General features: G+C 39.1%; 2 protein-coding genes across 4 annotated transcripts in view; one reads left to right on the forward strand and one right to left on the reverse strand.

Annotated features, from left to right (window-relative positions):
• Nucleotides 1-14,616, forward strand: part of LOC134351642 (zinc finger protein ZFAT-like) — a 51,983-nt gene extending 37,367 nt beyond the window's left edge. Inside the window, exons 3-4 of the mRNA XM_063058075.1 lie at nucleotides 7,222-7,343; nucleotides 13,279-14,616. Coding sequence (XP_062914145.1) covers nucleotides 7,222-7,343; nucleotides 13,279-13,416 — 260 coding nt within the window. The 3' untranslated portion in view covers nucleotides 13,417-14,616. The remainder of the gene's footprint in view (nucleotides 1-7,221; nucleotides 7,344-13,278) is intronic.
• Nucleotides 1-16,260, reverse strand: part of LOC134351633 (zinc finger protein ZFAT-like) — a 198,271-nt gene that overhangs the window by 63,140 nt on the left and 118,871 nt on the right. The gene's annotated exons all lie outside the window — the stretch shown is intronic.

Here is a 16,260-nt window from a genome sequence, read left to right on the forward strand (position 1 = left end):
AGGACTCTTTCATATTAGCCAGTTCTACCATGGGAAAAGGTGCTGGATCTCCACTCTACCTAGGCCTCTTATCATCTGATACATGTGACAGAAATAAACCAAGTTGCCAATTTTCATGTTTTTTCAACTTACTAATCATACCTGTCACCCTCAATGCATATAATAAACAGCAATACTGTTCCTGGTTCTGAACGTTCCCACGATGTTTCTGATGATTGTTCATTAGCCTGAAATAGCAACATTTCCTCTTTATTTTGCACACTTTCAGAATGTTTTAGTCTGAAATTTTAAAATTTTTCATTTGGCTTCACCCCTATCTCTGTATTTTGTGTAATTTTACAGTTTTACTGTTGAATATGTTACCTTTCCACATATCAGCAGCTTTAACTCTGAGAAGTTTGCATTCCAGTTAGAGAAAGCTGACTTCCTAACCCATATTTTTCTAGTACTTTAAATAAAAAATCCCATTCTAATCTATTAAATGCTTTTTCTGCATCCAAAGCTACTACTATACTCTTCTTATCCCTTTTTTGTGCCAAATGAATTATACTGAGTAGCCGAGTTACATTATCTGCCAATTGTCTATTTTTAATAAATCCTGTTTGATCCATATGTATTAATTTTGGTAAATATTTAGATAATCTATTCGATAAAATTTTTGCTATTATTTTATAATCCGTATTCAATAAAGAAATAGGCCTATATGATGCTGGTTTCATAGGATCTCTGTCTTTTTTTGGCAATACTATTACAATCACTGTTGAAAAAGATTCTGGAAGTTTATGTATTTTTTCTGCTTGACGTATTAGTTCCATAAAAAGAGGAAATAATAAATCTTTAACTTTTTTATAAAATTCAGGTGGAAAACCATCTTCTCCTGGAGATTTATTACTTTGGAGTGATCCCAAAGCTTCTTCAACTTCTTTTAATGTAAAAGGCATATCTAATCCCTTCTGTTCTTCCAAATTCAATTTTGGAAGAGAAACTTGTGATAAAAACCTTTCTATCTCATTAACATCATTTTGGGATTCTGTTTGATATAATTCAGAATAGAAATTTTTAAAAGTTTTATTTATTTCAAGAGGTTTATAAGATATTTTATTTGCCCTTGTTCTAATTGCATTTATTGTTTTGGAAGCTTGTTCTGTTTTCAACTGCCAGGCAACAATTTTATGTGCTCTCTCACCTAACTCATAATACCTTTGTTTAGTTCTTATAATTGCTTTTTCCGTTCTATATGTCTGAAGCGTATTATATTGTAACTTCTTATTGACAAGTTGTTTTCGTTTTTCTTCTGACATATATCTTTGAGATTCTTTTTCTATTTTTGTAATCTCTTTTTCCAATTGATCTAGTTCTGCCATATATTCTTTCTTAATTTTAGACGTATAACTTATTATCTGGCCCCTAAGATATGCTTTCATCGCATCCCATAATATAAATTTATCATCCACTGAATGAAAATTTGTATCCAAAAAAAATTGAATCTGCTTTTTCATAAAATCACAAAAATCTTGATGTTTTAATAATGTTGAATTAAATCTCCATCTATAAGCCACTTCTTCCATATCAGCCATTATTATTGTCATTAATAAAGGGGAATGATCTGATAATATTTTTGCTTTATATTCCATATTTTTCACTCTGTGTTGAATATGCATTGATAATAGAAACAAATCTATCCTTGAGAAAGTTTTATGTCTATGGGAGCAGAACGAATAGTCTCTTTCTTTAGGATTGATTCTTCTCCATATATCAATCAGATTTAAATCCTTCATCAATGATAAAGTTAAATTTACTGCCTTCGATTTTATAACAGCCTTGGTTGATCTATCTAAGACTGGGTCTAAGCAAAAATTAAAGTCTCCTCCAATTAATATTTTTTCATGCGCATCCGCCAAATTCAGAAAAGCTTCTTGTATGAATTTTGCATCATTTTCATTTGGTGCATAAATGTTCATAGAAGTCCATAGTTCAGAGAAAAGTTGACAATGTATAATCACATATCTCCCCGCAGAATCAATTATTACATTTTGTATTCTAATTGGTAACGTTTTATTGATCAAAATTGCTACTCCCCTCGCTTTTGAATTAAATGAAGCCGCAACAACACTACCCACCCAATCTCTATTTTTTTATTTAAAGTACTAGAAAAATATGGGTTAGGAACATCTTTTATAAATTGGATTAAAATTTTAAATTCTAACCCTAAAGCTAAAGTGGTGACAAACTCTCAAATTTCAACACCATTCCAGTTAAAAAGGTCAACTAGACAAGGTTGTCCACTATCACCTGCTTTATTTGTATTGGCGATAGAGCCATTAGCAGAATTAATTAGAATTGATCCAGATATTATGGGTTTTAGAGTTAATCAGGAGGAATATAAAATTAATCTTTTTGCCGATGATGTTTTGATCTATTTAACAAATCCACAATATTCATTACATAAATTATCTTCTAGATTGGATGAATATGGGAAGGTATCAGGTTACAAAATAAATTGGGATAAAAGTGAAATTTTACCTCTTACTAACGGAGACTATAGTCAATGTCGATTAGTAACCCAATTTAGATGGCCGGTAAATGGTATTAAATATTTAGGTATAAGACTTGATAATGATCTAAAGAATTTATATAAATTTAATTATTTACCACTATTGAAAAAAATTCAAAAAGATCTTGACAAATGGATGATATTACCAATAACATTAGTAGGTAGAGTCAATGTTGTAAAAATGAATATATTTCCTAGATTACAGTATCTGTTTCAAACACTACCAATACAATTGCCACAGAAATTTTTTCAAGAGTTAAATAAATGTGTGAGAAAATTTCTTTGGAAAGGTAAAATGTCAAGAATATTATTGGAAAAATTGACATGTAAATTTGGGTTAGGAGGGTTACAACTTCCAAACTTTAAAAACTATTATAAAGCAAATCAACTTAGATTTATTGCATCTTTCTTCGATGATCGAAAACCAGCATGGATTAAAATAGAACTAGACAAGATAGGAGAACATAGACCTGAAGATTTTATATATAAATGGGATTCTAAATTGATACGGGAAAAGAAAGAATCTCCTATACTAACACATTTGATTGATCTATGGAATAAGATAAATGTTGATAATGAAACACAGAAATCTCTATTAGCAAGGAGACCTTTGTTCCAAAACAGACTTATTCCTTTTACAATGGACAATCAACTTTTATATAATTGGTACCAAAAAGGGATTAAATTCATAGGATATTGTTCTGAACGAGGTATATTGAGGTCATTTGAACAATTAAAGGACAAATATAAAATATCTAATAATACTTTCTTTTGTTACTTTCAATTAAGGGCTTACTTAAAAGGTAAGCTGGGTCAAACAATGTTTTTGCCAAAACCTAATGAAATTGAAATTTTAATTCAAAAAGGGAAAATTTAAAAATTTATTTCTTGTATGTATAATTTGATTCAAGAACAGACAATTAAACAAGGAACCCATAAGTCAAAGCAAAAATGGGAAACAGATCTGAATATTATTATTGATGAAACAAATTGGTCAAGACTTTGTCTTGACAGTATGACAAATACAATAAATGTTCGACTTAGATTAGTACAATATAATTTTTTACATCAATTATATATTACACCGCAAAAAGTAAATAGATTAAATTCAAATTTATCTGATAAATGTTTTCGGTGTAATCAAGAAATTGGTACTTTTTTACATTCTACTTGGTCTTGTTTTAAAATTCAACCCTTTTGGATAAATTTAAGAATCTTATTGGAACAAATTACTGCAATCCAACTTCCACATAACCCTATATTATTTTTGTTAGGTGATATTGAAGGGATAAAACCGAAACTTAAATTGAATAAATATCAGAAAGAATTTATAAAAATTGCATTGGCAGTAGCTAAGAAGACTATAGCAGTTACTTGGAAATCTGATTCGTATTTAAGTATGGATCGTGGGAATAATGAAATGGCTAGTTCTATTCCACTCGAAAAAATTACTTATAATTTAAGAGATAAATATGTAACATTTTTGAATATTTGGCGCCCTTATTTACAAAAGATAGGATGGCATATTTAAGTGCTCTGATAAAGACTTTGGTCACTTGGGGAAAGTAACGAATAATTATACCAAATTCATTTTGAATCCCATGGAGCATGTGGAAACCTTCCAATAACCAGGCGGTTCTTTTCTTTTTTTTCTTTTTTTTTAATTTTTCTTTCTTTTTAGGTAGGACTATATATGGGGGGGGGGGAGGGTAGATTCTTTTCTTTTTTTCATGTATTCTTTTTGAAAATTCAATAAAAATTATATTCCCAAAAAAAAAAGAAAGCTGACTCATTGGGAGGTGGCTGAATTTAACAGTAATATATCACCCAGTAGCGCGTTGAACACTGCTCAAAAATGCAGACTGAGTGATTGGCCTGGAGGATTGTTATAAATATCAACTGTAACAAAAGCTGCTCTGTATTCGATCTGATGAGCTCAGTGAAAAGGAACATATCTCAAGGAATTGCTTCATTCTTTGGAACTGATATCTTAGTTCCTTGGAAATGAAAAGCTGTCAAGTCTGCTGCCTTTAATATCACCTGGCTTACCATTAAAGAGGTGCACCACTAGATCAGCTACTGTACATAAATACCGTGACTCACCTAAAATCCTTTCCATCATCTGAAAGGCACTAGTCATAGTTTTTTTGGGAATACTTCCTTCTTGCTTGATGAGTGCAGCTCCAACACCAGTCAAGGCGGACAGAACAGCCCACTTGATTAGTACCCCATTTATGACTCTAAACATTTATTCCCTCCACCTGCTGTGCACACTGGCTGCAATGAGCAGCACTTGCAAAATGCAGCGCAGTTATTTGCCATGGCTAACCCGTTAACACTCCCCAGAACCGTGACTTATCACCAAGAAGTGCATGGGCAGCAGACTCACGGGAGCACCACTACCTCCAGTTACTGTCCATATCACAACATCCTGACCTGGGAATGCTTTGCCAGCCCTTCCTTGTCACTGGTCTAAACTTCTCACCGGCAGTGATGTGGGAATACTTCCACCATATTACTCCTTCAATGCCCTAGTAATACGTGAGCCATTGAAGGAATACAATAAAGATTCCTTGACTGGTTCCAGGGATGGCAGCTTTGACAAATGAGGAGAGCTTGTATAGTTTTAACCTGAATTCTGTAGAACTTTGGAATAATGACAGATTATCTCATTGAAAATTCACAATGCCAAATCCCCTTAAGATGCTAAGAACGTAGAGGCACCAACATGCTTTCTGAACCTACAGCATGATTGCATCAACGTTCTGAGCCCAGAACAGGTCATCCAAGATGTTAACACTCAGGAGTTAGAGTGTCTCCACCACTGACCCACCAAAGAGAACGACCATGTGGTCTCCCTGCTCCCCCTTTCTGAAGTCAGTGACTAACTCCTTAGTTTTCACTTCTTTGATTCCTATGTTGTGTCGTATCTCCATCTTCACAAGTCTTCTATAAAGTATTATCAAGCTGTCCTTCCAATGTGAGTGTCTACTCTACCCACTTCCAAGGAACAATTGAAGTGCTGAATATGAATGGAAATGCAAGGCAGTTGAAATGGGAAATTGTTTCCAGCTGTGAACCCTGAATTCCTGCAGAATCTGGTTAAATGTTATATAAACAGCAACATATTGTTTCTTCTTTATTTTTGTTAATTTTTTATGCATTTCTACAATACAGCAACAGAAAAAAACCATCAACAAAATGGAGATTTATACAGTGCAAAACAAACGTGTCCAATATATAATTCATAACAATAAGGAAAAAGCAACCAAAACAATATCATATAAAATTAGTGTCCTCCCCAACCTCCCACTATAAAACCCCAGGCCAACCATTTCTATGTATAAAAGAAAAATTAATCGGAGCATTCAACCCCACAGAGCTGTAAATATATATAAAAAAAGAAAATATAATGCCGACTATCAAAACTATAATGTAATTCACAACAAAAAAACGTAAAACTTACAGGAAAAAAAGCTGAAAGTAAGGGATTGTAGTACAAAAAAAAGGATAAGCTTAATCTAACGAGGAGTTATGAAAGTATTCAAGAAAAGGACCCCACACCTTATGAAACTTTACGTCCGAATTAAGAAGTAAATAATGAATCTTTTCAAGGTCTAAGCAGGACATAATATCACTAAGCCATTGAGCATGAGTGGGTGGGGCAGCATCTCTCCACCTAAGAAGAACTAACCGTCTAGCCAAGAGAGAGGCAAAAGATAATGTTCAACGTTTAGTCAGACTCAAGTACATCTCTACTTCACCCAAGGTGCCAAAAAGAGCAATCAGAGGGTTTCTTAAATGCTATCAACTCTTACAGTTAATTCTAAATTCTAAACGGGAATGTCCAAAAATCAGAGGTGCAAAGAGACTAGGGGGACCACGTGCAGGATTCCCAAACGTTAACTTGCAAGTTGAGTCAGTGGAAAGGTAGGCAAATGCAATGTTGGCATTCATTCCAAGAGGACAAGAATATAAAAGCAAGGATGTAATGTTGAGGCTTTATTAGAGATTGCTCAGACCACACTAGGAGTGAGCAGTGTTGGACCCCTTATTGAAGAAAAGATGTGAAGGCATTGGAGAGGGTCCAGAGGAGGTTCACAAGAATGATTCCAGGATCGAAAGGGTTAATGTATGGGAAGCATTTGATTGCTCTGGGCTTGTACTAGTTGGAATTTAGAAGAATGAGGGGGATCTCATTGAAACCTATCAAATATTGAAAGGCCTGAACAGAGTGGATGTGGGGAGGATGTTCCCCATAGTAGGTGAATCTAAGACTGGGGGCACAGCCTCAGAATAAAGGGACTTCCTAGTTATTGGATATATTTAAGGTGGAGGTTAATAAGTTCTTGATTAGTCAAAGGTTATGGGGAGAAGTCAAGAGAATGGGGTTAAGAGGGATAATAAATCGGACATGGTGGAACGACAGAGCACACTCAATGAGCCGAAAGGCCTAATTCTGCTCTTATATCTGATGGTCTTAATTTTCAGAGTTTTTCACATTAAATTAGCATTTAATTCTCAGTCATTCTGAATGTAATATTGAAAGTCACCGATCATTGAAGTCAGGGTGCACAAAACTGGTTAATGACATTTTGGAGTTTCAAAGGTAGCTAGAGTATTAGAAGATTTTTTTGAAAGAAAATTAATTTCCTCTCTCTTATAAGGTGGTGTAAAGTGTCCGGTCTGCAGTTTTGTTTATGGTACCAAATGGGAGCTGAACAGACACCTGAAAAACAAACATGGATTGAAGATTGTGGGCAGCATAGAAGGCGAAGCCATAGAACAGGTACTTACTTAACTCTCCTCTGAAGATGCTACATCTTACGAAGTTCTGGCTCTTGTGCTTGATTGAGTTTGAACCTTAGCCACTTCATGAGAAGACCACAGTCAGTCTGGATCGGAAATAATTTCTCCTCCTTGCTGACAATCAAGACAAGCGCACCTCAAGGGCATTGGCTTAGCCTACTGTACTACTCTCACTACACTAGTGACTGTATGATTTGTAAATTCGCCAATAACAGATCTGTTGTTGGCATAATCTCAGATGACGATGAGGGGGCGTACAGGAGTGAGAAAGGTTGGTTGGTTGATTGATGTCACAACATCTACTTTGCACTCAATGTCAGAAACACCAAGGAACTGATTGTGGACTTCAAAACGGGGAAGTCGGGGAACACGTACCAGTCTTCACTGAGGGTTCAACAATGGAAAGGCTGAATAGCTTCAAGTTCCTGTGTGTCAACACCTCTGAAGACCTATACTGGGCCTAACATATTGATGCAATTACAAAGAAGGCATGCCAACAGCTATATTTCATTAGATGTAGGAGGAGATTTGGCACATTACCAAAGACTCTAGCAAAATTCTACAGATGTATTGTAGACAGCATTTGGACCAGTTATACTACTGTCTTGTATGAAAGTGCCAAGGCACTGGATCAGAAAAAGCTGCAGACGGTTGTAAACGTAACTAGCTCCTTCATCAACACGAGCCTCCCCACCATCGAGGGCATCATCCAAAGGCAATGCTTCATGAAGGCGGCATCCAAGATTAAGGGCTCTCACCAGCAAGGACATGCCCTCTTCTCATTACTACCATCAGGGAGGAGATACAGGAGCCTGAGACACACATTCAACAGTTTCTTTCCTGCCACCACCAGCTTCCTGAATGGACCATGAACATCACCATACTTTTTGTTCTCTTTTTGCACTACCTATTTATTTTTTTTATGATTCTCAGTGTAACTTGTAGTAACTTTTATGTCTCGTAGTGTAATGTCCCCGCAAAACAACAGATTTAGTGACATATGTCAGTGATAACAACGCCAATTCTGATTCTGTCATAGAATAGAGTTCTTTATCTTTCTTATATCTGGTATTGCTAGTAAAACCAGCTTCCTGAACCACTGCAGTTTTCTGGTGAAGGTATTTTCGTAAGGATATTTTGAAGAGAGTTCTAAGGTTCAGACCAGTCAATAATGAAGGATTAGTAATATATTTCCAAGCCAGATTGGTGTATAACTTGTGGACAAGCCTGCAGGTATTGGCATTCCTTTTCTCCCAAGCCATTCTCCTTCTTAGTAGTGAAAGTTATTGGCTTTGGAAGTGCTTTATGAGGAGCTTATGTTAGTAAATGCAATACAGTTTTAAATAGTACATAGTGCATCCACTCTGCATTATAGTGGAGGGAATAATAAATAGAATACACCTGCTCGACCATGAGTAGGATTGTAACTTTTACTTCAGTACCACTTTCGTGAACTAACTCTTTTATTCCCTAAATATCCAAAAGTCTACCAAGCTCTATCTTGAACATATGTAGCAACAGGACATCCAAAGGCCCCTTGGTTGAAAATTCCAAAATTTCTCTGGCCTCTGGGTGATTGGGTTGGGGTGGCTCTGTTAGTAAAAAATGAAATCAAATCCTTAGAAAGAGGTAACATAGGATTAGCAGAACTCCTGTGAGTAGAGTTAAGAAACTGCAAGGGCAAAAAGACGCTGAAGGGAATTATGTACAGGCCTCCAAACAGTAGCCAGGATGTGGTTAGTGTTTACAATGGAAGATAGAAAAGGCATGTAAAAAGGGCAATTTTATGCTTCTCATGGAAGATTTCAATATGCATGTAGAGGAAAATCAGGTTGGTGCTGGATCCCAAGAGAAGGAATTTGTAGAATGCTATGAGATGGCTTTTTAGAGCAGTTTGTGGTTGAGCCCACTAGGGGAACAGCAATACTGGATTGAGTGTTGTGTAATGAACTAGATTTGATTAGGAAGCTGAAAGTAAAGGAATCCTTAGGAAACAGTGATCATAATATGATAGAATTCACCCTGTAGTTTGTGAGGGAGCAGCTAAAATCTCTTCACCTTTACCCTAAATCTATATCCTCTAGTGTTATCTACCTTTGAAAAGGGTAGAAGTTTCCTGCAGTCTAGCCTATCTATTACTCCCATAATTTTATCTACCTCAATCATGTCTCCTCCACTCCAAGGAAAACAAGACTAGCCTCTCAATCTCTCCTCTTAACTGAAATGGTCCATCAAAGCAAAATCTCAGTGAATTTCCTCTGCATTGTTTCTGGTACTATCACATCCTTGCTACAGTGTGGTGACCAGACTGCACACAGCTGAGATCTGACCAATGTTTATTTATTTAGAGTTACAGTGCATCTCTAATGGGCCCTTTTGACCCAACCAGCCACACTACCCAGCAATGCACCTATTTTATTCTAGTCTAATCACAAGACAATTTACAATGACCAATCAACCTACTAACTGGTAGGTCTTTGGACAGTGGGAGGAAACCAGAGCACCTGGAAGAAACCCACACGTTTCACAGGGAAAGCATACAAACTCCTCACAGATAGCCCCAGAATAGAATTCTGGAATGCCCTGAGCTGTAATAGTGTCGTGCTAAGTGCTGGAAGAACTCAGCAAGAGAGGGGGAAGAAATTAACGGCAATGGAGAAATCAATGTTCATGCCTGTCAGGTTGGAGGCTCCCCAGACAGAATCTTCCCCATCTGTGTGATACTCACTCCCTCCTGTCTGTAGGACCCCCCCGCCGCCTTCCCCATCTGCATGCCCCCTCTTCCCGTCTGTGTGGCACTGAAGCATAACCTTCTTTTTGTTATGTTTGGTGCTCCAACTCCAGAAGGCCAGTACATCATATACCTTCTGAACAATATTATCTATCTGCAGTGCACACTAAGGTCCATCTATTCCTCAGTCCTACCTAGGACCTTACCATTTCCTAGGAGATCTTACAGAAACATAGAACTTTGAAAGGGGATAGATAAGATAGAGGCAGGAAAGTTGTTTTCACTGGTAGGTGAGACTAGAACTGGGGGAGTAGATTTAGGACGGAGATAGGAGGAACTGCTTTTCCCAGACAGTGATAAATCTGTGGAATTCTCTGCCCAATGAAGCAGTGGACGCTACCTCAGTAAACATATTTAAGACAAAATTGGATAGATTTTTGCATAGTAGGGGCATTAAGGGTTATGGAGAAAAGGCAGGTAGGTGTAGGTGTGTCCATGGCCAGATCAGCCATGATCTTATTGAATAGCGGAGCAGGCTCGAAGGGCCAGATGGCCTACTTCTCCTGCTATTTCTTATGTTCTTATGTTCTAGCCTCACTGGCGTTCCCCAAAATGCATCTGCCTCTTCTGAGCCCATTTCACCAATCAGCACTTCAACCAGGCTAGCTTGAAGAAGTCTCTTACAAACTACCATCAACATGTCACCTGTGGAACCAGAAGAGGCAGCCCGCTGATCACCAGTGCACCGCTATCAAGAATGTTCACTGTGCCATCCCAAGCCCACACTTCGGCAAGTCCAATCACCTGACTGTGCTTCTACTCCTGGCATATATACTGAGACTGAGGACAACAGCACCAGTGTAGGTGAGTGTTGCAGACTTGTGTAGATGAATGTGTGCCTTCAAGAACATACCGAATGTACCCCAAACCTGAATCCGTGGATGAATCAGGAGATCCGCAGTCTGCCGAGGTCTAAATCTATACCGTTCAGGCCTGGCAATTCAGATCCCTACAAGAAGTTCAGTACAACCTACTGAAGGCCATCATAAGAGTAAAAAGACAATTCTGTGTGCAGTTAGCAACACTGTAGGATACTGTGGCAGAGATTGCGTACTGCTACTTCCTATACGGCGAAACCTACAACATTAATGGCTATAATGCTTCTCTCATTGATGAACCCAATGCCTTTTATACACATTAAAAGGGAGAAAAAAAAAATACATCTGTGCAAATCCTCATATTATCTGGTGACCCTGTGATCTGTCTCAGAGGCCGCCATCAGAGTGTAAACCTTCACAAGCCATTAGGGTCTGATGGTGTTCCTGGCAGAGTACTGAAAACCTGTGCTGACCAACGGGCTACAGTGTTAAAGGACATCTTCAATCTCTCACTTTTGCATTCAGACGTGCTTTAAAAAGGCATCAATCACACCGGTGCTCAAGAAGATTTGAATGTGCAGCCTCAACAACTATCACTCAGTAGCAGTCACATCTACTGTGATGAAGTGCTTTGAGAAGTTAATATTTCTAGAATTAACTCCTGTCTGTGCAAGGACCTGGACCAGTTGCAATTTGCATACTTCGACAACAGGCCCAGAGTGGATGCAAAATCATTGGCTCTATACTCAGCTTTGGAGCGCCTAGACAACAGCAAAACATGCATCATTTATCGATTGCAGCTCAGTGTTCAGCACCATCAGCCCCTCATTACTAATCAACAAGTTTCAAAACCTGGTTCTCTGCTTCACTCTGCAACTAGATCTTTAATTTGCTTATCACAAGACCACAGTCAGTGCAGATTGGTAATAACATCTCTTCCCTGCTGACTACCTCAAGGATGCCTGCTTAGCTCACTGCTGTACTCTCACTACTCTCATGATTGTGTGGCTAGGCACAGCTCAAACACCATGTATAAATTTGCTAATGACCCTCAGATGGCAACTGGGGTGGGGGGGTACGGGAATGAGATAGACTGTCCGATTGAATTATGTTGCAACAACCTCACACAGAACATCAGCAAGACTAGGAAATTGATTCCAGGAACACACACAAAATGCTGGAGGAACTCAGCAGGCCAGGCAGTATCTATGGAAAAGAGTAAGCTGACGTTTCAGGTCGAGACCCTTAAGCAGGATCCATGGACTTCAGAAAAGGGAAGTCCTCCTTCAGGGATCAGAGGTGGAAAGGGAGACTAGTTTCAAGTTCCGGGGTGACAACATTTCGGAGTATCTCTCCTAGGCCCCCCACATTGATGCAAACACAATGAAGGCATAGCAGCAGCTCCTCTTCAATTGGGGTTTGAGAAGATTTGATATGCCACTGCTGTGTCTTGCAAATATTTATAGATGTATCGTGGAGAGAATTCTGACTGGTTGGCACGGGTCCTCCAGTGCACAAGTTCAATGCACCCCTGCAGAGAGTTATAGATTCAACCAGTTGATCACATGTGCAACCCTCCCTGCCATCGAGAACATCTCCAAGACGCAGTGCCTTAAGAAGGTAGTTTTCATCACTTAGGACTTTCACCTTCCAGGATGTACCCTCTTCACTGTACTATCTTTGGGGAGGAGGTACAGGAGCCTGAAGGTGCACATGCGATATTTTAGAAGCAGCTTCTTCCCCTGCACCATCAGATTTCTGATCAGTCCATGAGCCACGAACACTGCCCCATTATTTATCTTTTACACTATTTATTTACTTCAGTAACTTATCTAATTTTTCTGTCTTACACTACATAACTGCCACAGAACTGCAAATTTCATGATCAGTGACGATAAACCTGATTCTGATTCAGACATCAATACCATCCTGTAGCTTAAGGATTGTCAACATTTCCCACCAATCCTAATATCATCACTGGACCCAGTCCTCATAAAGCAAACAGCTGGAAATTGGTACTACAAGTGATGAAGCTCAACCCAGTGGAAAGCAGAAAGGAGAGATAGTATTGTTAAACATAATGAAGGTCCTACAACTGGCCTCATTATGAGGATCACTGATGAAGAAAAAATGATAAAAGATTTTCTCCACTCCTGTCCTTAGACTGCATGATGCTAACATTGAGTGAGAAAACTTGAAAAAATTTAATGTTCATTCACTAGTAATCACACTTTTTTAATTGAATCAATGAGAACTATTTATGTTGAGGGAAGTGATTTTGGACATGTTTGTTATTTTTTGTACAGCAGGTTCTCGAAGCTCCTGCAGAGCAGACTCAAACACAGTACTTTCACATAGCAGAGAGTGAAGAGGATGTGCAAGGTGCCCAAGCAGCTGTGGCAGCTCTTCAAGACTTGCGGTACAATACAGAGAATGGTGAGTAAAGCAGTGTAACATGTGGCCACGTTGATAACTGTAACTCTCTAATATAAACACCAGTTTTGAATTACTGTGAACCAAGATCATTTCAGAGTAGCAATCTAAGAGTATGCAATTAAGTTACACAGTTAAGGTTTAGAGTATTTTGTTGAAGATTGGTTTACAGACCTCATAAGCACCTAATATGTAGTTGGTAACATGTGCAATGATTCATGTAAGAGTTAGTGTAGTAGGACATGTAGAAGTAACTAGCACTTTGGTGAATGGGAGTGTATAATAAACTAGTAAGTGGGAAGGAAGGAATTTACATAATACCTGGGTTGAAATCTATCATTATCGTCAGGATAAGGACACCATCACATTAATACCAGCCAAGTTTAAGTCACGCATAAACCATGTTTAAATTTCCTTTCTGAGCAACTGATTTATTAAGGAGTCATAGAATACCATAGAGCAAAAATAGCCCCTCCAGACTAGTCCATGCCAGCCTTGTCTTCTGCCTAGTCCCACCTATAAGCAATTGGACCACAGCCCTCCCTACCTCTCCAATCCACGTACCTATTGGAGTTGATTTGAAGAGCCTGTGAGTGTCTTCGGGCTAGATGGCAAAATCTGGGCCCCAGGCGAGTCACTGAGCAGCGTGGTCAAGGCTCAGAGCCTTTCGTAGCAGTGGTGCCTAGGTCCTAGTGTGAGGTACAGTACGCTGTTTAGAGAAGTTAAACACTAGCCCAGATTGGAGGCAAGAGCTGACTTTGCCTGCTCTCTGCGATCGGAGCCTTTTGCTGTTCAGTTGTTTGGTCAATTTAAACACTGACTCAGATAGACTGAAAAGACAGGGTGTCGAGATCGGAGGCGAGAGCCAATTTTGCTCGTTCTCCGTAGTGGTCATTTACTTGGATTTTCAGAAGGCATTTGACAAGATGCCACACACGAGGGTGCTTAACAAGATAAAATCCTGTGGCGTTACAGAAAAGATACTGGCATGGATAGCGGAATGGCTGACAGGCAGGAGGCCGCGAGTGGGAATAAAAGGAGCCTTTTCTGGTTGGTTGCCGGTGACTAGTGGTGTTCCTCAGTGGTCAGTATTGTGACCGTAATTCTTCACATTGTTTGTCAACGATTTGGATAATGGAATTGATGGCTTTATGACAAAGTTTGTGCCAGAGGTAGCTGGAGGGGTAGGTAGTGCTGAGGAAGCAATGCGATTGCAGCAGGACTTAGACAAATTGGAGGAATGGGCAAAACAGTGGCAGATGGGACATTTATGATAATGTATTTTAGTAAAAGGAACAATAGTGTGGACTATTATCTAAATAGGAAAAAGGTTCAAACATCCGAAGTACAGACAGAGTTAGGAGTCCTCGTGCAAGACTCCCAGAAGGTTAATTTGCAAGTTGAGTCTGTGGTAAAGAAGGCAAATGCAATGTTGGCATTTATTTCAAGGGGAGTAATGTATAAAAGCAAGGGGATAATGTTGAGCCTTTATAAGATGCTATTCAGGCTGCACTTGGAGTATTGACAACAGTTTTGAGCCCTTTATCTCAGAAAGGATGTGTTGTCATGGAGAGAGTCCAGGTGAGGTTCACAAGGATGATTACGGGAATGAAGGAGTTAAGATATGAGGAGCATTTGGCAGCTTTGGGCCTGTACTCGCTGGAATTTAGAATTGAAACCTACCAACTGTTGAAAGGACTAGATAGGGTGGATTTGAAGAGGATGCTTCCTATTGTGAGGGTACCTGGAACTAGAGGGCATAGCCTCAAAATTGAGGGGTGACATCTTAGAACAAAGGTAAGAAAGATTTCTTTTAGCCAGAGAGTATTGAATCTGTGGAATGCTCTGCCACATCAAAGGATATTGCGAGAAGTTGAATGGAGTTGAATGAGATTAGCCATGATGAAATTTCAGAGCAGACTCGATGTGCTGAATGACCTAACTCTGCTGCTCTGCCTCATGCTCTTATGGTCATCTCCATGGCACTGAGGCTATGAAGACTGCCCCAGCTCTTGCCCACTAATGTGATGAACTGATATACAAGGCCTTGGGCCTACTCCGGTCTGTCCAGATATTCCAGGGTTGAGTGACGGGCCAATGAAATGGCATTTGCTGTGGACTTGTTGTGCCGGTAGACAAATGGCAGCTGATCCAAGTTGCTTCTTAGTTGATAGGTTTCATCACCAACTTCTCAAAATATTTCATTGCTGCAGATGTAAGTGCTACAGGCTGATGGTCATTGAGGCAGGTCACCATGTTCTTCTTAGGCACTGGTATAATTGAAGCCTGCTAGAAGGAGATAGATACCTCAGACTGCTGAAGAGGGAGTTTAAATACCTCAGTGAATACTCCAGCCAGTTCTTTAGTACTGGAGTGTAGCACAGGTCTTTAGTACTCGGCCGGTACCCCATCTGGGCTGGATGCTTTCTATGGATTCACTCACCTCGGCCTAAGAGACTGAAATCACAGGATCATCAGAGGCTGTGGGATTTCGTGATGGTTCTTCCATGTCTTGTCAGTTGAAGTGAACATACAAGACATTCAGCTCACCTGGATGTGAAGTTCCGTTGCCACCTAAGATGCACGAGAGCATTTAAGCATTGCCTCTGTTGTTGAGCATCCTTCATTGAGTCAAGTTTACTTCAGAATTGCCACTTCACTTTTGAGATGGCTTTCTGGAGATCGTACCTGGACCTCTTGTAACTTTCTTGGTTGCTAGACCTGAATGCCTCTGATCTGGCCCTTGGAAGATTGCGGAGCTCATGTCCATCCAGGGCTTCTGGTTGGAAAAGACTCTAGATAATTTTAGGGGCCACATGCATCTACTACTGTTTTTATACAGTTTGTGACAAACA

The sequence above is a fragment of the Mobula hypostoma genome, chromosome 1 (genome assembly GCF_963921235.1).
Source record: "Mobula hypostoma chromosome 1, sMobHyp1.1, whole genome shotgun sequence".
NCBI lineage: Eukaryota > Metazoa > Chordata > Chondrichthyes > Myliobatiformes > Myliobatidae > Mobula > Mobula hypostoma.